Source organism: Helianthus annuus, chromosome 6 (genome assembly GCF_002127325.2).
Source record: "Helianthus annuus cultivar XRQ/B chromosome 6, HanXRQr2.0-SUNRISE, whole genome shotgun sequence".
Classification (NCBI taxonomy): domain Eukaryota; kingdom Viridiplantae; phylum Streptophyta; class Magnoliopsida; order Asterales; family Asteraceae; genus Helianthus; species Helianthus annuus.
Genome location: NC_035438.2, coordinates 105,614,794 through 105,633,545, shown reverse-complemented (window position 1 = coordinate 105,633,545; position 18,752 = coordinate 105,614,794). Strand labels below are relative to the sequence as shown.

Below are 18,752 nucleotides of genomic sequence, written 5' to 3'. Positions count from 1 at the left end.
TTAGAATTTGAAGAAATTGGATTTGGAATTTAAACATTCCAATTGGAATTGGAATCTCAATTCTATTTTTATTGTGTTTGGTTGTCAAATGAATTGGAATCTATCACCCCGGCACCCACAACCATCAGTTCGGGTCGAAACGGTTCGCGTCGAAATGGTTCGATTCGAAACGATTTGGGTCGAAACATTATGGGTTGAAACGGTTCGTGTCGAAACGGTACGGGGCGAAACCGTTCGCGTCGAAACGGTACACGTCGAAACGGTACGGGTCGAAACCGTTCGCGTCAAAACGGTACGGGTCGAAACCGTTCGCGTCGAAACGGTACGAGTTGATATGGTGTGGATCGAAATGGCCGAAGATTTCAATGAATTTACTTTAATTTCTTCACATATAGGAATGATTTTGAATTCCGGAATTTGAAGGAAAATGCAAGAAAATACAAAATGTTTTTAATTTAGAGAGGGAAAGTGAGCCAAACTGTTACTTTGCAGCAAAGCACTATATAGAAAAAAATGATACCTAAATGACAAAAAGCAAAAAGTAAAAGGGGTGTAAAAGAATGTTGGCAGGCAGGGATAGAATAGAAGTGAGGTGAGGTGACATCTCCCGGGGTGAAGTCCCTTTCTTTGATTGCAGCACTAACTTCACTCACCAACCAACCTAATTCCATTCTCCAGTAGCATTCACTCGGCTCGGGTACTTGTTTGATCTTATCTCTCTTTGCACACCACCTGCCTGTTTGTTTGTTTGTTTGTTTGTTTGTTTGTTTGTTTGATGGATGGTATTCCTCGACTTTAATTTATGTATTTCTAGCTGGGTGGGTTTTGGATAAAATTAAAATAAAAAGTGGGAATCGGAATGCAGACCACCTGTTTGATGATGATGATGATGATGGTATTGCTGCTTGTTAATCTGGCTCTAGGAAGACCAGAACTGGATTCGCTTTTGGGGATTAAGAGGGGTATCATCATCCAGGATGGGAAGAAGGCTTTGGCTTTGGGCTCATGGAATCCCAAATCTTTAGCCTCAAATGGTTGCCCCCTTGATTGGTACGGCATTACGTGTAGCAGTGGCCATGTCACTGCTCTCATGCTTGATGATTTAGGTCTAGTTGGGAATTTTTCATTTGCCTTCATTACAGGCCTTACCATGTTACGTAATTTATCCATATCTGGCAACCGTTTTGATGGGACTATTACAAATGATACTGCTAATATTCTCAAACAGTTGAAGTATCTGGATTTGCATTCTAATAACTTTTCCGGAAATGTGATGGACCTTTTGTCGCACTTGGGTGGTGTGGTTTATGTTGATCTTAGCAGCAATGCTTTCACTGGAACTCTAGACTTGGGACTAGGCTCAGACGAATTTGTTTCTGCCATCGAGTACTTAAATGTAAGCCACAATAGCCTTGGTGGAGATCTGTTTTCCCATGATGGGATGCCCTTCTTTGATAACTTGGAGGCGTTTGATGCAAGTCATAATCAGCTCGTGGGCACCGTTCCTTCTTTTAATTTTATGGTCTCTTTGCGGATTCTAAGGCTCGGTAACAACAGGTTGTCAGGGTCCCTACCAGAAGCTCTTTTGCAGGAGACCTCAATGGTCTTGTCAGAACTGGATCTCAGCCTCAATGAGCTTAAAGGTACTTACTTGTTGTTTCTTCTATATAAACTTTTACAAGTTATATGTATGTATGTATGTATGTATGTATGTATGTATGTATGTATGTATAAGCCATTCATTGTTTGCAGGCCCGGTGGACAGTATATCCTCTACAACTCTGAGGAGTCTTAACTTGTCATCCAACAAGCTGACAGGCGTCTTGCCTCTTATCATTGGTCACTGTGCTGTCATAGATTTAAGTAACAATTTGCTCTCCGGCAACTTATCCAGAATTCAAGGTTGGGGAAACTATGTTGAGGAGATTAATCTCAGTTCAAATTTGTTGACGGGAAGTTTTCCGATCCAAACTAGTCAGTTTTTGAGGCTTACTTCGTTGAAGATATCCAATAACTCAGTTGGAGGTGTTCTATCTGGGGTTTTAGCCACCTACCCAGAAATAAAAAGCATTGATTTTAGCCACAACCAGTTTACTGGTGCAATCCTGCCTAGTCTTTTTAACGCAACAAGATTGACTTATCTAAACATGTCTTTCAATAACTTCAGTGGGACCATACCTGTCCAAGAAAATAACAACTCTGTAGCGAGCCTCCTCGAGTTTCTTGATTTGTCACATAATTCACTAACTAATCATCTTCCTAGAGAAATTGCAAATTACCAGAAGTTGACCTTACTTGATGTATCTAACAATTTTTTACAAGGTGGCATCCCTGATAATCTTCCAGGTGCACTTAAGGTACTCAATGTGTCTTATAACAATCTCTCTGGTGTCGTACCTGAAAACTTGAAGAATTTTCCTGATTCAGCTTTCCATCCAGGAAATGACCTGCTAAGGTTCCCATTCTCACCAAAAGATATGAACACGGGTCACAGGCCTAAAAAAAGATCATACATTGTGCCAGTCCTTATTGCTGGATTGATAGGTGGTGTTTTTAGCTTAGCTTTATTGACATTCATCGTGTGCTATAGAACCCAATCGAAACCAAGTGCTGAAAAACAACAAGAAATCTCTTCGGTTCTTGCCACATCAGCACCTAATTCATCGCCGAAGTTGTCAACTACAATTGAGCATCATGACTTTGGGGCAAAGAGAAAAGCCGAAGAAGCATTTCCACCTTCATCCTCTCATGAGGTGTGTTCTCCTGATAAACTGATTGGGGAACTTCATCTTTTTCATAGCTCGTTGGTGTTCGGTGCCCAAGAACTTTCATCAGCCCCTGCAGAGATGATTGGCAGGAGTTGTCATGGAACACTATATAAAGCTGTACTAGAATCGGGTCATGTTTTGGCTGTGAAATGGTTGAAAGAAGGGATTGCAAAAGGGAAGAAAGAATTTGCAAGAGAAGTAACGAAACTTGGTAACATTAAACACCCAAATTTGGTCTCCCTGCAGGGTTATTATTGGGGTCCAAGAGAGTATGAGAGGATGCTTATATCAAATTATATCGATGCACCCTGTTTGTCTCTTTATCTTAATGGTATAGCCTAACATCTTTTTAACATTACCTACTGTAGTAAAGATGTAGACTGTTGACCGTATTTAGAGGTGGCAACATGGGCTGGTTGGTTAACGGTTAAAGTTTTGGTACAGGTAAAAAGCTGGTTGGGATGGGTTGACCTGAAGGCGGAAGCACTTTTTGTTCAATATTTGTAACTTTTTTTAATCAATAAATAGTGTGTCAAATTTGATTACAGAGCACTTATTTTTTCCATTATAATCTAATTTTCGAATAAAATGTTTTAGAAGGATTTATGCATAAAAGTGCACTTTGGACAACTCTCCACCCGTTTTCTTTTTATCTGTTTTTCTATTTTACCAGTTGATCCACAGATATAAAATATAACCCAAATCGACCCATTTGTAAGTATATGGGTCAAAATTGCCATGCGTTGCGCGTTTTAACAAATTTAGGGATTAAACGGCTTTTTCAACTTGCCGGGGAGGAAAAAGAGAAAAGTAACTGTACTAAAATTATATAGTACTAAGATTTATACGTCTCAAGATTTTACATACAGTCAACATTACCATATTCAAGTGATGAACCAACCATCTTCCTGGTGTTCTTTTCTTTTTGATGAATTGCATTTAAGTCTTGTGTTCTTTGACTTACAAAAATATCATAACTCGAGTTGATGTTGTGCAGAAGCTGATGCCAAAAATCTCCCTGTATTGAATCTTGATGACAGATACAGAATTGCTGTAGATATAGCCGGTTGCCTAAGCTATCTCCACAACGAGAGAGCTATACCTCATGGTAACCTGAAATCTACCAACATCTTGTTGGAACCTCCTGCCATGAAACAACCCCTTTTGACGGATTACAGCCTCCACCGCTTAATGACATCATCTGGGACAGCCGAGCAGGTTCTCACTGCAGGTGCCCTTGGATATCGGCCGCCTGAGTTTTGCAGTACAAGCAAACCATGCCCGTCCCTCAAAAGTGATGTTTATGCCTTTGGAGTGATATTACTCGAGTTGGTGACTGGAAAATGTTCCGCAGAGATGATTCTGGGCAGCAGTGGAGAGGTGGTGGATCTGACTGAGTGGGTGAGTTTGCTATGTGTCGAAAACCGTTGTATCGAGTGTGTCAACAGCCAGATGCTGAATAATAGTTGTGACAATATGGTTAAAGTGGCTGAAGATATGATTCAGGTGGCGCTTCGGTGTATACTTCCAGCTGATGAACGACCCGATATGAAATCCGTCATGGATGATCTTACACTCATAGCTGCATTGTAATGTAATGACGAGTGTATCTTCTTCAAATTGAAGCAGCTGTTGTAAACAAGTTTCTGTATTGTAAGTTGTGATTCATGTTGTGAAGTTTGTATTTTTTCCAAATAAATATTAAATCATTCATTTAGTTTCACTAATGAAATTAATGTTCTCAAATGATTGGTATCTATGTTGTCAAAGACGGAAAGGCGCAGGCGAGGCGCATCGGCCTCGCCCGGAGCCTAGGCGCAAGGCGAAAAAAAGCGTGGGCTTTTTTTAAGAAAAGCGCACATAGAGAAAAAAAATATAAAAAATATGTTATGCTTTGAAAATAAATAAGATTCCACATATAAAATTAAAAAAAACTATAATATATGTCATTTAAGATGATGTAGCTAATAGTTAGTAGCAAAAATTTAGGATTTATATGTTGTAAGTTTTGGGTGTGTGAATAAAAGTCTCAAAAGGTGGTAAATTCTTTGTCCCACATTGGTGTGGGAACAAAGTGAGTGGTTGTTTATAAGGTAAAGCCTTTACTACTCCATTGTAGCTTTATGACATGTTTTACCACAAGTCCTACCTACGCGCGCCCTGCACATCCTACCCGCGAGCTGGAATTTGGTTGAACTTGTGCGTGCCTGCACGTCCTGCCGACACGAATGCAGCTCCGAAAACCCGGGCCCGCGTGAGGCGGTTTTTGCACGCACTCGGCTTCATTTTTTTCAGTTTTCCTGCTTATCCACTGCGCCTCAGCACCGTTTTTGCGCCTAGGCGCGCGCCTTTTTGTGCCTCAGCAGCGTTTTTTTCAAAAAACCCCATTTTTGCGCCTAGGCTACCACCAGGTGCTATAGGTGCCTCGTTGCGCCCGGGTGCCTAGGCGCGCGCTTTTGCGCTTTTGACAACATAGATTGGTATCTGTCATAGAAACACAATGATTTTAATAAATAAAAGAACATTAAATTTTTATTTTTAGAATAATTAATTAGTATGTGAAAGTTGAAAAAAGTTTGATTATAAATACAAGAGTAAATTACTTTTTGAGTCCCTGTGTTTTATGGGTTTTAACCACTTGAGTCCAAAAGCAAAAAGTTTAACGACCTAAGTCTCTATAAGCATTTTCTTTAACCATTTGAGTCCAAATTTCTAACACCATCCACCAAGTTTGTTAACTATAAGGGCAATTTAGTCATTTACACACAAAGTACAACTCTTATATGCAGAAGAGTATAAGAAACAAGTTTCTAATGCATAACTATTTTAATATTATATAAAATAAATTATATATAATGTTATATAGACCTGCACTAGATCAGACCTGTCATTCCTTCTCTCTCTCTCTCATCAAGACCCTTACCATCACCGTTAACACTACCGCACCACCATCCCCACCGCACCTCCACCACTATCACCACCTTCCGTTGACCGTCAACCACCACTGACACCGCCTGCAAACCGCACCGTCAACCACCACTGTCAACCACCGCCTGCATACGAGACCACCATGTCTCCGTCGCCTCTCCCTTAAAAATAAATAAAGTCATTTTTTTAATCTTGATTACTGAATCTTGAAATAATAATTATAACCCATATGAAAAATCTTTAAAAAAATCTACACTTTTCTTTCAACCCGTGTCGTCAAACCCTTCCCATATAAATATACACACAGCATCCGATTCGTTAGAAAAACACATACAAACTCCATTCAAGAAGATCAATTTAAGCAAACCCATTTGGTAATTTGTGTGTTTGTGTTTGTAAGAAATGGATAATAACATCAGTTGTCAGATGAAAATTGAAACAGGGGAAGCAGGTTATGTGCTTGAAGATGTGCCTCACTTGACTGATTACATCCCTGATCTCCCTGTAAGTTGTTTGTTTATATGTATATGTATATGTGATTTGTGTTGGATTTGTTTTGTTTTGTTTGTCTTGATTGTGTGAGAATATACTGTTGTGGGTTTGACTTTTTCTTTGAGTCGGTTGAGGGTTTTTGTTTTTAGTTTTTTATTTGTGGTTTGTGGGTTTTAGATCTGTCGTGGAATAATGTGAATCTGTGTGATGATGTTGGTTTTTTGGGCAAGATGTACTGAGATTTTGAATGTTGAATGTAAAAAAAGTTGTTGAAGTTATGAACATGTGGTTGACTAATTATTGAAGTGATCAAAGAAATGTTGTGCGGAGGTGGTGGTTGCAGACGGAGGTGGTTGTGGCTGTGGCTGTGGTGGTGATGGTGGTGGTGTTCATGGTGGTCTAGAGAGAGAGAAAGAAAGTTGAGAGGGAGAGATGAAGGTAGGTGAGAATATACAAAGAGAAAGAGATATAATAGGGATAGAGATTTTTTTTTAATTATAAGGGTATTTTGGTCATTTAACAATACTTAATCAAAAAATTATAACAATGTTAGAAATTTGGACTCAAATGGTTAAAGAAAATGCTTACAGGGACTCAGGTCGTTAAACTTTTTGCTTTTGGACTCAACTAGTTAAAACCCATAAAATACAGGGACTCAAAAAATAATTTACCCTAAATACAATTATTATTAGGAATATACCAAAAGTAGAAGTCCCAAAGCAAGATTGGCTTAACACATTTTGTGAAAAACATTCAAAAAACGGTCAAGATGGAGATATAATTTCCGTAAATGATCTCTTGATCAAGTGGTGGAGAGTTTGTATTTCTCTTGAGAGATGCAGGTTTAACTCCCATTTGGTGCAGAGTGAGGCACTGGTGGGCAATGATAGAAGATCCAGGGAAACCTGGGTTGGATTCTTGAGCCAAACGGGTTTTACCGGTAATTTCACTGTCGTGCCTACGGGTGGGTGGGTTACCTGGTTTTCCCCAGAATTGATGGTGGACTCGGGTTACTCTAGGAGTACTCCGTTTGTCTAGTGGATACCCTAAAAATACCCGAAATTGATTCTGTTGACTGTTAAAAAAAAATTTTAACTGGTCCAGCTAATGCAAAAACCAGTCAAGATGGAGATATAATACTAACTGTCCAGCTAATAAAAAATCCTAATGGGCCACTCGTTTTTGTTAGTTAGTGATCTCGCAATCTCATCCCTTCATTCATTCATATATCCCCCCTTTTTTATAAAGCCGACATAAGATAGTTCAACAATACATCAACAAGAAATCGATTAAATAATTAATCTAAATGAGTATATCTATTGTTGTTAATGGATAATTGCTTTGTTAACAATTCATAATTTGATTAATTACTGTTAAAAACTAGGGTTGTCCAAAAAGTTCACGGCTCGTAGCTCGCTTGGATTTAGAAAGTGAGTCTGGCTTGGCTTGGCTCGCAACAAGCCAAATTGGTCAGGTTTGGCTCGCTTGTTAGCTTGGATTAATTTACTTTTAATATGCATGCTTTATACATGAGCTTTTAGGAGCTTCTAGCTTTAAGCTTTTAAGAAAAAACTCATACTCAATAAAAAGTCTTGTTTGGTTGGAGTAGCTTGAAGCTTTTAGGTTAGGAGCTTGAAACTTTTGGTTGAACGCTTCTACAAGTAGTAACGTTTAGAAGGAGCTACAAGCATTTAGGGAAAAATGACTATTTTAACCTCTAAAGATAATGAATTTTTTAATGCACAAATTTTTTTATTTTTATTATGTCCATTTTGGTCATTTTATACATTTTAAAAAGCTCCAAATACTCTGCCAAACACCCAATACATCTAAAAAACTACAACTACTAGCTACCAACTACCAGCCATGGTTGTAAAAGTCCCGCCTAGGCTCCGAGTACTCCCCGAGTACTCGCTAGAAGGTAGGCTGCTGAGGCACGAGTACTGGTCTCCCAGGCCAATTACTCCCCATGTAATCCCCGCCTAAGACGAGTACTTCCCGAGTACTCCCGAATCCGACTAGGGAGCGCCTAGCGACTTTTGCAACCATGCTACCAGCCACCAGTTACTTTTGCCAAACATACCCATGATATGCCATAGAAAACTGGTTATTATTTTCAGGTATTTAGGAGTGCAGTTACATATCCATAACATATTTGGGGGTTGATTATGATACTAATGAACTTATATTATATTTCGTTGGGATTTGAAACTTATTTCGTATTTGATTAAACTTGACTTTGCCTTGTAATAAGGTTGAACATTTTTTGGATATGTCGTTTTGAATTATTGAATGATATCTTAGACTATTGAATTTTGAAAGCTATGTATTAATATTTATTTTTAAATTCGAGCAAAACCGAACCGAGCCGAGTTGGCTTGGTTAAAAACCAAGCCGAGCTTGAGCTAAAAGATTCAGCTCGGTTTCAAATCTGAGTCAAGCTGAGCTCGAGCTTGCCCTACCTCAGCTTATGAACAACCCTATTAAAAACCATTTAGGAACCAGAAGAAAAACTTAAAAAAAAACAGTAGGAATTAATTATATATCAAACGAATGTTAAATTCTTCTAATCGATTCCTTTAACGGAGACGTTGGTATATATATATTTTTTTTGTCCATTAACATCTCTTCCTTTAAACGATTTTTTTTTTTATTAAGTGCTGAACCAGTAAGAGGTCTGAACCATTAAGTGCTGAACAAGTAAGAGGTCTGAACCATTAAGAGCTTGTATAATGCTTAACCGTTCAGTGGCAAATGTCTGACCAATTCAGATTTGAGGTCTTAACCATTCAGACTCTGTATAAATCTTAACCATTCAGAGGCAAATGTCTGAACCACTCAGACATCTGCTCATGAAACAAACAGTCTGAACCATTAAGTGCTGAACCAGTAAGAGGTCTGAACCATTAAGAGCCTCATTAAAAGGTAAACAAAACAGCCCCTAAGACCATGCGTAGTGGTTTGGGTGAATAATGTCCCACCATTAGGCGTTGTCCGCCACGTGTCGTCCTAGTCATCAAAGGGGCATTTTCTAAAATGAGTGTAGTGGGATGTGGGCGTTATGTTAAAAGAGGTGTAAAGAATTAAATAAATAAAAAAACCATGAAAAAAAATTGATTGGCCAAAGAAGAGGGTTACATGTGATTGGACCATCAAAATGGGGCACGACGTGGAATAAAGCACGCTCCAAACGATTTTTGCAATAAAAACGCCCACGGGGGCGGCTTCAGCGGCGTGCTCCGGCATTGTTTGGCGTTGTTGGGCAAAAAAACGCCCGACTACGCTTGGTCTCACATCTCTTCCTTTGTACGAAATTAATCTCTTCCTTTAACCGAAAATAGTTTTTTTTCATTACGCACATCTTCTATCTTCTATATATCTATCTATATCTATATCTTCTATACTATATAATAAATAAACCAATGAAGGGACACTTATTATTATTTTAGACCATCCTTAATTATAGATAATTATTTCTTAATTTAAATTATTAAATATTAATTAAATTAATATAAATATTATCAACTCTAAATTACTGGCATAAACTTAACTTTAATTCGTAAAGTCTTATCTAAACTAAAAAGAATTATTTCACTTAACATAGATAAACATGATTTATTATTGTTAACTATGAGAAATTATATTAAACAACTTATTAATCAAACCAAAAATTTTAAATAGTATTAACCTAATTTAAAAAATAATAAAAAAGTCCATTTTGATATAGAAAGATTTTTTAACAATAGATAAACTCGTGTAATACACAGGGTTTTTAAAGATATAACATTTTTTTTTATTATTTGCTGTATAAAATTAGATTTATTCAACCCGTACAATGCACGAAGTTTTTTTTAAATATAATTTTTTATTATTTAGTATATAAAATTACATTTCTTCCACCCGTGAATACACATGGTTTTTTTTTAAATATATAACTTGTTTATTGTTTGGTATATAAGTTACATTTATTCAAACCACACAATAAATGGGGTTCTTAAAGATATAACTTTTTTATTATTTAATATATAAAATTATATTTACTCAACACGTAACAAATGAGGTTTTTAAAAATATATTATTTTTTATTTAGTATATAAAATTACATTTATTCAACCCGTGTAATACATGGGGTTCTAACTTACTAATAAACATAAACAAAAATGTTTGTGAACACATAGCACTCCATAGGTTTTCCCATCTAAACCACAATAACACCTAAAATTATTTTTATTAACATTTTATACAGATTTATTATGTCATTTTAATCTTTCGTGGAAAATACCACCATACATGATTTTAATTTGCAAAATATGTTTTTCCATGATTGGCGTGTTCATATTTGTAAGGAAATTTTAGCACTAAATTCAAATTCATTTTATTACTCAATTCTTATATTCAAATTGTTAGTCTCGAATATGGATCACAACAATATGATATCAAGATGAACTTGTTTGAATGACGGAAACACACAAACAAGTCGATTCAATAAGCAATGAGCTCACGAACTCAAAAGTAAAGAATGATGAACACCGAATAAACAAACTTGCATATGATTAATTGTTTTCTTCTAATACAATTCGCCTTAATAATGCCTTGGATGTTCAGCCTAACAATGTGTTATCAAACAACATTATATAGACAACACCTAAACCTAATCGATACCCAAGCCCACAATGCGAGCCGAAACCAAAAGCCCATCTCGAGAACTCGACATATTGTCCTCAAGATCCATTAACCCATCTAACCTAATCCATATTATAATACATAAACCTCTAGGTCCTTATAATCTCCCCCTAGTTTACGCTATTATTGATTTTGTGTGGATGGATCTTGGTTGACGTCACCACCTACCAGTCTTGCAACATGAGGTCCTGTTTCTCCAGCACATAGTCTTGATGCCATGACCGCAACTATTGTTGTAGTCCACATCTTTGCACAGACCTCATATTTTTTCTGAGGATCTGATATGATTTCTAGATAGAATCTCTCGATCTTCTCTGTGGAGGCTAATCAAATCATTAGTGTCAGCAAACCTATAACCCGCATCCTTGCAAACAACCACAACCTCTGCCATTTGCTCATCCCGAAACAGGCACCCTACAATCGGGTCACATCTATCACACCCCAATAAATATCAGAGCTGGTGTGACTGGACTGGTATCTTCATTGCACAGCGGAAGTGTTTGAGCTAAGACTTCTATAAATGAACGCCCGCTAAGTACTCGAATTCCCAAGGGTTCTCCTATTCCAACTGTTCCATAGTTTGAACTTATGACCTGAGAAAGAACATGCGAGAAAAATCAACATAAAGTTGAGCGGGAGTTCATAGTTTGTTAGTTTTGTATCAAATGCATCTTAAAATATTTGAAATCTTGCATTTGAAAACCGGTTTGTGAGATCATCGTATCCAAAACGTTTGAAATGTCTACCCATTTTGATTTATTTTATTAAATATAAATTATAAAATGACTATTTAACCTTATTTTTACTAAAACTTTAAAAATTTTAATATTTATCCATTTTTACTAGTTTTTGTGGCTTTTCACAATAATTTTTACATTTCGCTAGTTAGTTTTTTCGTTTTTAAACGTATACTGTTTTTTCTTTCAGAATTCTTTTTATTTCTCCTAAAACTTCAAAAATTTACATATTTATCCATTTCGTTTTTTACATTTGTGGTTTTTTTAAAAGGGTGTTTTCTTAAAAACATATACAAGAGAGTGTGTGTGATTTTCTTAATAAAAAACGACAATTGCGTTTTTCTTTTAATCATTAAAGGTAGCTTAAGGTATAGATCTAGGGGTGTTTGTGATTTTCGGCTAATGTATAGATATATACATTAAAATACATTTAATGATTAAAAGAAAAAAGCAAAACAAATAACTTAGTAAAATTGTAAAAAAAACTGGAAAAAAATCTGACTAGCGAAATGTAAAAAAAAAAAAAAAAAAAAAGAATTGTGGAAAAGGCACAAAAACTAGTAAAAATGGATAAATATGTAAGTTATACAAGTTTTAGTAAAAATAAGGGTAAAATAATGATTAGAGTAAATTACGTTTTTGGCCCCTGTGGTTATATCAGTTTTACTATATTGGCCCAAAATAAGATTTTTTAACAACTGTGCCCCCATGGTCTCTATAACTAACTATTTTGGCCCCTGAGTCTAACTCAACCACTAACTCTGGTTAATTATTTGTCAATTGATGGGCATATTTGTAATTTTGCCTCCCTACCTACTTTATAAAAAATAAAACAATAATTTAATTTGATGGATGGGAAATTAAAACCTTTGACTTTTTCTGCAAGTTTCTTCTTCCCTTAAATTACAAAGATGAACCTGCAACTTTCAGTAAATCAAAACGTACCAATTCCCCACAACAAATCAAAACCTCAATAATTTCAGTAATACTTTCGAACACAGAAGCGATCAAAATGGTCGGAATCATGAACAAGATCGGAGACGCACTCCACACCGGCGGCAACAAATCCGACGACAAGAAGCACGAATCTGACCACAAATCCGATGACAAGAAGCACGAAGGTGATCAATCGAAGTCTGAACACAAGGAGGGGATAATTGATAAGATAAAGGATAAGATCCATGGAGAAGATAGAGGAAGTAAGGAACACAGCAGTGAAGGAAGTAAGAAGAAGAAGGATAAGAAGGAGAAGAAGAAGAAGGAATGTGATCATCGAGGCGGCGGTAGCACTCATTTCACGTATCTTAATTCGTTTTTGTACTGATTTCATGTTTCTCAATTCCGTTTGACCTAATTCCAGCTGCTCGATTGGTTTTTCCCTAATTTCACTATTTCAATCCTTTTTTGTTAACCTAATTTCACTATCTGAACTTGTTTTTGCATCGATTATTAGAGCATCACCATTGTTTAACCGATTAGGATCTAATGAGAATTGATTTTATGTGTGAATTGATTTTGACAGGCGTTATATGGAGAAAAGGAGTGGTACTTCTTCTCACCTAGAGACAGGAAATATCCGAACGGATCACGACCAAACAGAGCTGCCGGAACTGGTTATTGGAAGGCTACTGGAGCCGATAAACCAATAGGAAAACCAAAAGCAGTTGGGATCAAGAAGGCATTGGTGTTCTATGCTGGAAAAGCTCCGCGAGGGGTGAAAACGAATTGGATAATGCACGAATATCGCCTTGCTAATGTCGATCGATCAGCTGGCAAACGGAACAACAATCTTAGGGTATGAATGGTTTTGAATGAAAGCTCGAAGAAGATGATGATTTAATGAAGAAGATGAAGTGAAAAATTAAGGATTTAGCGTTTTATTTATATTTACATTTTAGGGGGAGGTAAAATGACCAATTTAGACATCATGTGCTTCCCATGTGACCAAGAAATTAACCTAAGTTGGGGTTTGGTTAGATTTAGGGGCCAAAACGGTTAGTTATACGGACCATGGGGGCAGATCTGTTAAAAAATCTTATTTTGGGCCAATATAGTAAAACTGATATAACCACAGGGGCCAAAAACGTAATTTACTCTAATGATTATATAATTTGTTTTGAATAAAATAAATCAAAATGGCTAAATTTGCAATTTTATTAGTTAAGTAAGGGGATACATGCAATTTTAATTTTAAGTTGGGTAAATACGCAATTAAGAAGTTTTTTAAGGGGAAATATGCAATTGTCCCATAAATTAATAACCTGGCATGTTATGTGATATGAAAACAAGGGAGGATTGAGAAGATGCCATGTACATGATGTAATATGTATTTGATTTGATATTCACAGTTGAACTTTGAATTATTGTTGCTCTATCAACTAACATGGACCTGAAAACAAAGCTCGTATTTGACTAACATGTACAAGAATAGATCTTCAATACCCTCTTCAGATGAGCAAACCTGAAAGGAAGGAAAATTACATGAGAAAAAGGAACATCAAAATAAGCAAGGGTCACTTCAGCCTGTTTATCTAAACGTGCATTGGTTTGTGTTTATCTCAGGTCAAATTAGCTATAAAAAATAAAGGTCCGAAGGATTGCACAAAATGTATGTATTGTTTTAAGGTTTAATAATCCAAACAGTATTCCATACAATATGCAAAATAACACTTCACTTTTACCACCAATGACAATCCCACTCTAATGGAAAGGTAACTCTGTGATATATAACGGGTACGGGATCGGGGTACGGGGACGATACGGGAACGAGGAACGGCAAAACTCAAAATTTCAAGATACGGGTACGACAATAAAAAAATATAAAAAAATAAAAATACTAAACAAATTCCAAAAATACTACATCTTCCAAAGGTAATTAATTATCAATAATCAAATCATTTTCGAATTCCAGTTCATCTAGTGAGAGATCGGCAATGGATAGAGAATTAGAGACGATGAGACTTGAGAGTTTAGAGATTAGAGAAGTCGAATATGATAGGTCTATTTATTTAATGGCCGGTTGTGGAATTTGAAAGGGTTAAAACCCTAAAATTAAATGGAAACAGGCTGGATACTTCTACCAGATACGTCCCCGGCATTGGAAACGTTTAGGAAACGTCCCCGACGAGTACCCATGGTGTTTCGGTCCCCAACAAGTACCCGATAAGGGTACGGCCACATAAATGGAGTCCCCGTGCTACATAGTGGTAAAGTGTCTTGAAACGAGATAAAATGGAATTTAGGAGCATGCAGAGTTACTTCTCTGTTAAAGTGGGATTGCCTGAGGAGGTCACATATCAACGAATGGGTTAGTGGTACGGCAGCTCTAGGTACAGAAAGGACTCCTCACCTGGTTGATTAGGAAGCTGAGCAAATGTCCCGGTGTTGGGGCTGCAACCTCCAACCATCATTTTCTCATAAATAGCATAAGCATGACCCGGATTTCCCGAGAGGCTATATCCTCTTATTAAAGCGTTATACGTGAACACGTTCGGCTCCAAACCCATAACCTGTAATTCCGAATACATCCTTCCTGCTTCCTCTATCCTCCCAACAATCCCAAGAATAAGTATCAAAACATTATATGTATACAAGTTTGGAGAGATCCCCCTGGCACGCATCTCATCAAAAAGCCCCAACGCATCCTCTATTCTCCTCACGGTTCCAAGCCCGTTGATCATCAGATTGTACGCAACTACATCCGGGTCAAGGCCCGTTCCCTTCATCTGCTCAAAATAGTACATAGCATCATCCACCCTCCCTACTAAGCACAAGCAGTCTACCAGAATAGTGTAAGATTTCAAATCAGGTCTTATTCCTTCCTTCACCATCTTATTGAACAATTCACATGCAGTTTCAACATCGCCTGCTTTTCCATACCCGTTCATCAAGATGTTATAGATCGCACAATTCGGTTTGCATCCGTACTCCACCATTTCATCAAAAAAGTCTTTTGCTTCGTCTAATTTCCCCTTCTTTAGAAGGCCATCAATTAGAGGTCCACATGTGCAAGGAGTAGGAGTAAAACCATCACTGATAAGATCATAATATAAATCCATTGCCTTTTTTAAACTGTTCGACTTCACAAGACCGCTAAGCAGTATGTTTTGAGTTATCGTGTTCGGCTTACAACCCCTGCAAAGCATCTCGTCATACAAGTCAAACAGCTCGTTGACTTTCCCAGACTTTGCAAGATCATTTAACAGCAAATTATAAGTGAAAACATCCGGAGCACACCCCGAGTTCTTCATTTCTTTGAACAACTCCCAAGCCTTTTCTTGAAAATCATCTTCAAGAAGACCGTCAATCATCGGATAGTATGCCTCGAGTGTCGGTTGAATCCCGTTATCTTTTGTTACCTTCAAGAACAATGAATGCGCGTCAAGGGTTTTCTTCTGCTTACACAAGGTATTGATGAGAGGAATCACAACCGAATCGTTAGTGCAGGTTCCATTCGATATTAGTCCTTCCACAAACAGGATAGAATTATCTAATGAAGCTTCACTTGTGATTCCTTCCATCAAATCTTTCCAAAATATCTTATTGGGCCTGTTTCTATTTCGGACACGAATAAATCCTTGGGTCATTTTCAAAGCATCATCCACCTTTCCATACTTGACGATGCTCGGGATTATCGTGCATAAAGTTACACAGTCAGGACTGAATGATTTCTTCATTTGATGGAAGAACCAGAAAGCGTCAAGAACCCGATTTTCCTTTGTTAAACCATAAATGATGGTATTGTAAGTAAAAACATCGGGCCGACAGTTCCTGTAAGTCATTTCATTCAAATACTTCAAGGCCAGATCAACTCCATCATTTTTGCAGATGCAATCAAGAAGGGTATTGAAAGTAATCGTGTTCGGAGGGGGCCCACATGAACCCATGCTTTCGAATAACTCTATTGCTTCATGAACCCGGCCTTCTTTCCTCAAACCAGCCAACAATGTGTTATAAGTCACAACCGTAGGCGAGAGATTCATTTCCTTCATTTTATTAAACATATCCCAAGCCTCGTCCACCCGATCGGCCTTATAAAGTGTGTCAATCAAAGAATTAAGCACGATGACATCCAGATCACATCCTGTTTCCACCATCTCAGAAAGTAACTTCATTGCTTCATCAATTTTCCCTGCTTTACTAAAACACTTCATCATCATATTATAAGTAATTGAATCTGGAGCAATCCCGCTCTTTTTAAGCTCGTAAAACATCTTTTTAGCCTCCCCAATTCTACCAAGTTCTGCAAGACTGTATAACGATGCATTGCACGCAACAACATTAGGTACAACGCCTCGAACCTTCATCTTCTCAAACGTTTCAAGAGCTTTATCAGCTTCCCCTAGTTTCCCATAGTAGTCGATAAAAAGTATGTATGTGTAAGCAGTGGGTTCAATATTCAACGAACCAAGACTAGCAAACAACTCTGACGCCTCATCTACTCTGTCAGCTCTTAACAGCCCACGAATTAGGGTATTATACGTTTGGAGATTTGGAGAAATCCCTTTACCTTTCATCGAGTTTAAGGTAACAAAAGCGTCATCAATCTTCCCAGCTTTGCATAACGCATCGATATAAATAGTGAAAGTCACAACATCGGCTGCATAACCATCCACCTCCATTTCCGTCCAAAACGATTGAACGGAGTCCAAGTCTCCAGAATCACCAAACTTATCCATTAAAGTAATGTATGTCACACGGTCCGGCTTATGACTACTAGACCTCATTTTCACAAACATTTCTTTAGCCCTCTGGAGTTTTCCGGCATTGCAGAGGGCGTCAATGAGAACGGTGTAGGTCACAACATCAGGCCCACAACCTTCCCCATCCATTCTTTGAAAGAGCTGAAAAGCTTCATCTATCTTTCCGGCTCGACCAAGAACCCTAATGCAGATAGTGAAAGTGTAGACATTTGGTTTGAGTCCTAGGCCTTCCATGTCTCTCAAGAGCAGCATGACGTTTTGAGTATCTCGTCGTTTTCCCAATGACACCATAAGCGCAGAGTAGGTCTTGAGACTGGGTTTAAGCCCTTCCGACAGCATTCTTTTGTAGACTGCAAAAGCTTCTTTACAAAAGCCTGATTTCAAAAGGAGATCAATGAGGCCGTTATAGGAATAGGTGTTCAAAAGGAAGCCTGATTTGGTCATAAGAGCAAGCGCAAAGGGAGCCTGTCTGATCCCACCTTTGAGACCAAGGGCTTTGAAAATAGTGATGTAGGTACCCAAATTCCTATAAACAATCTGCTTCTGCATGACATCAAAGACAAGAGGCATATCCCCTGTTCGCCGATTGAGGCGCAACAAGTCAAGCATATAATTGCAGGATTCAGTAGTATGAACAAGATTAGGAAGCTCAGAAGCAGATTTAAAGAAAGAAAGGGCGTCAGATGGGTCCGAAAAAGACTTAAGAACCTTAGTAATATCGTCGTCACTAGAAGAAGACATCATGTACTCGTAGCTGTTGTTGTTTAAACAATTTCTAGAGACAACAGCCACGGATGATTTTCTCCTACCTTGTTTCTTCCATTGCAGCGTTAAATTGCAGTTAGAGTGTTTTAATGAGAGATCAGTAGTAGTAGTAGCGGTGTGAATGCGGTTGATTGGGGAGGAACAGAGTGTTGTAGTAAGTACAGCCATACCTTACCAGAGACCCAGAAACAGATGTCGTCAACAACCTTATCCTGCCCTTGCCCCTTCCGCTATAACTGCTCTCATCATTTTACTTTTAGGGCAAAAGTCCTTTCATCTATTTTAAGGCATGTTTAGCTAAGCTTTTAAAAACAATTTATTGACTTATTGTTTTTTAAAAAGTAATGAGCTCTAAATTGATGTTTGGGTGTATGTGAGAGGAAAAGTGACTTTTCAAAAAGTCACTCAATCTCACACACCCCCTTATCAGGGGTATTAATAATCATACATGGTAAAATCTTATTCTCATATGGTGTATATGTGTCGTATAAGGTTATACGACCTGTATAGAATAAAGTGAACTTCACCATATGAGAATAAGATTTATGTCTAGTCGTATATAATGTATTCGATACCTTTATACGGGCTGTAGTATAATTCGAATTTCGTCTTTTTTTTAATTTTAACTTTTGACTCGACATATTATTCCTCGATATGCGTGCGACTATACGTAAGAT

The 18,752-nt window shown here is 37.5% G+C and overlaps 4 protein-coding genes across 5 annotated transcripts; 3 read left to right on the top strand and 1 right to left on the bottom strand.

The window, feature by feature from the left end:
* Window positions 1-541: 541 nt before the first annotated feature.
* LOC110879679 (LRR receptor-like serine/threonine-protein kinase GHR1) lies at window positions 542-4,514 on the top strand. Its single transcript, XM_022128194.2, has 3 exons — window positions 542-1,643; window positions 1,753-3,099; window positions 3,766-4,514. The coding sequence occupies exons 1-3, from the start codon at window positions 860-862 to the stop codon at window positions 4,359-4,361; spliced, it is 2,727 nt and encodes a 908-aa protein (XP_021983886.1). The 5' UTR covers window positions 542-859; the 3' UTR covers window positions 4,362-4,514.
* An 879-nt stretch (window positions 4,515-5,393) lies between these two features.
* Window positions 5,394-13,707, top strand: LOC110876797 (protein ATAF2-like). Of its 2 annotated transcripts, XR_004861147.1 has the most exons (3): window positions 5,394-6,200; window positions 7,573-7,662; window positions 8,309-8,421. XR_004861147.1 is itself a non-coding variant. In XM_035974722.1 (2 exons), the coding sequence occupies exons 1-2, from the start codon at window positions 6,099-6,101 to the stop codon at window positions 13,407-13,409; spliced, it is 381 nt and encodes a 126-aa protein (XP_035830615.1). In that variant the 5' UTR covers window positions 5,402-6,098; the 3' UTR covers window positions 13,410-13,707. The 2 variants fall into 2 exon arrangements, 1 of the variants encoding a protein (XP_035830615.1); XM_035974722.1 differs by lacking the exons at window positions 7,573-7,662; window positions 8,309-8,421 and adding an exon at window positions 13,131-13,707 and having other exon boundaries at window positions 5,402-6,200.
* On the top strand, window positions 12,339-13,124 carry LOC118479878 (dehydrin HIRD11-like). The gene has a single exon (XM_035974723.1). It carries the CDS (start codon window positions 12,621-12,623, stop codon window positions 12,930-12,932), a length of 312 nt encoding a protein of 103 aa, XP_035830616.1. The 5' UTR covers window positions 12,339-12,620; the 3' UTR covers window positions 12,933-13,124.
* Window positions 13,708-13,901: 194 nt separating the features above from the next.
* On the bottom strand, window positions 13,902-18,349 carry LOC110879680 (pentatricopeptide repeat-containing protein At4g31850, chloroplastic). Its single transcript, XM_022128195.2, has 2 exons — window positions 14,958-18,349; window positions 13,902-14,069 (listed from the first exon to the last, which is right to left on the bottom strand). The coding sequence occupies exons 1-2, from the start codon at window positions 18,241-18,243 to the stop codon at window positions 14,056-14,058; spliced, it is 3,300 nt and encodes a 1,099-aa protein (XP_021983887.1). The 5' UTR covers window positions 18,244-18,349; the 3' UTR covers window positions 13,902-14,055.
* Between the last annotated feature and the right edge of the window lie 403 nt (window positions 18,350-18,752).

What these genes read in the sequence shown, in the direction of transcription:
- LOC110879680 (XM_022128195.2), bottom strand. Translation starts at nt 18,243, where the DNA reads ATGGCTGTACTTACTACAACACTCTGTTCCTCCCCAATCAACCGCATT.
- LOC110879679 (XM_022128194.2), top strand. Translation starts at nt 860, where the DNA reads ATGCAGACCACCTGTTTGATGATGATGATGATGATGGTATTGCTGCTT. An exon ending in CAGCCTCAATGAGCTTAAAG is followed by an intron (nt 1,644 to 1,752) that starts GTACTTACTTGT and finishes CATTGTTTGCAG; the next exon opens with GCCCGGTGGACAGTATATCC. An exon ending in TTTGTCTCTTTATCTTAATG is followed by an intron (nt 3,100 to 3,765) that starts GTATAGCCTAAC and finishes GATGTTGTGCAG; the next exon opens with AAGCTGATGCCAAAAATCTC.
- LOC118479878 (XM_035974723.1), top strand. Translation starts at nt 12,621, where the DNA reads ATGGTCGGAATCATGAACAAGATCGGAGACGCACTCCACACCGGCGGC.
- LOC110876797 (XM_035974722.1), top strand. Translation starts at nt 6,099, where the DNA reads ATGGATAATAACATCAGTTGTCAGATGAAAATTGAAACAGGGGAAGCA. An exon ending in ATTACATCCCTGATCTCCCT is followed by an intron (nt 6,201 to 13,130) that starts GTAAGTTGTTTG and finishes TGATTTTGACAG; the next exon opens with GCGTTATATGGAGAAAAGGA.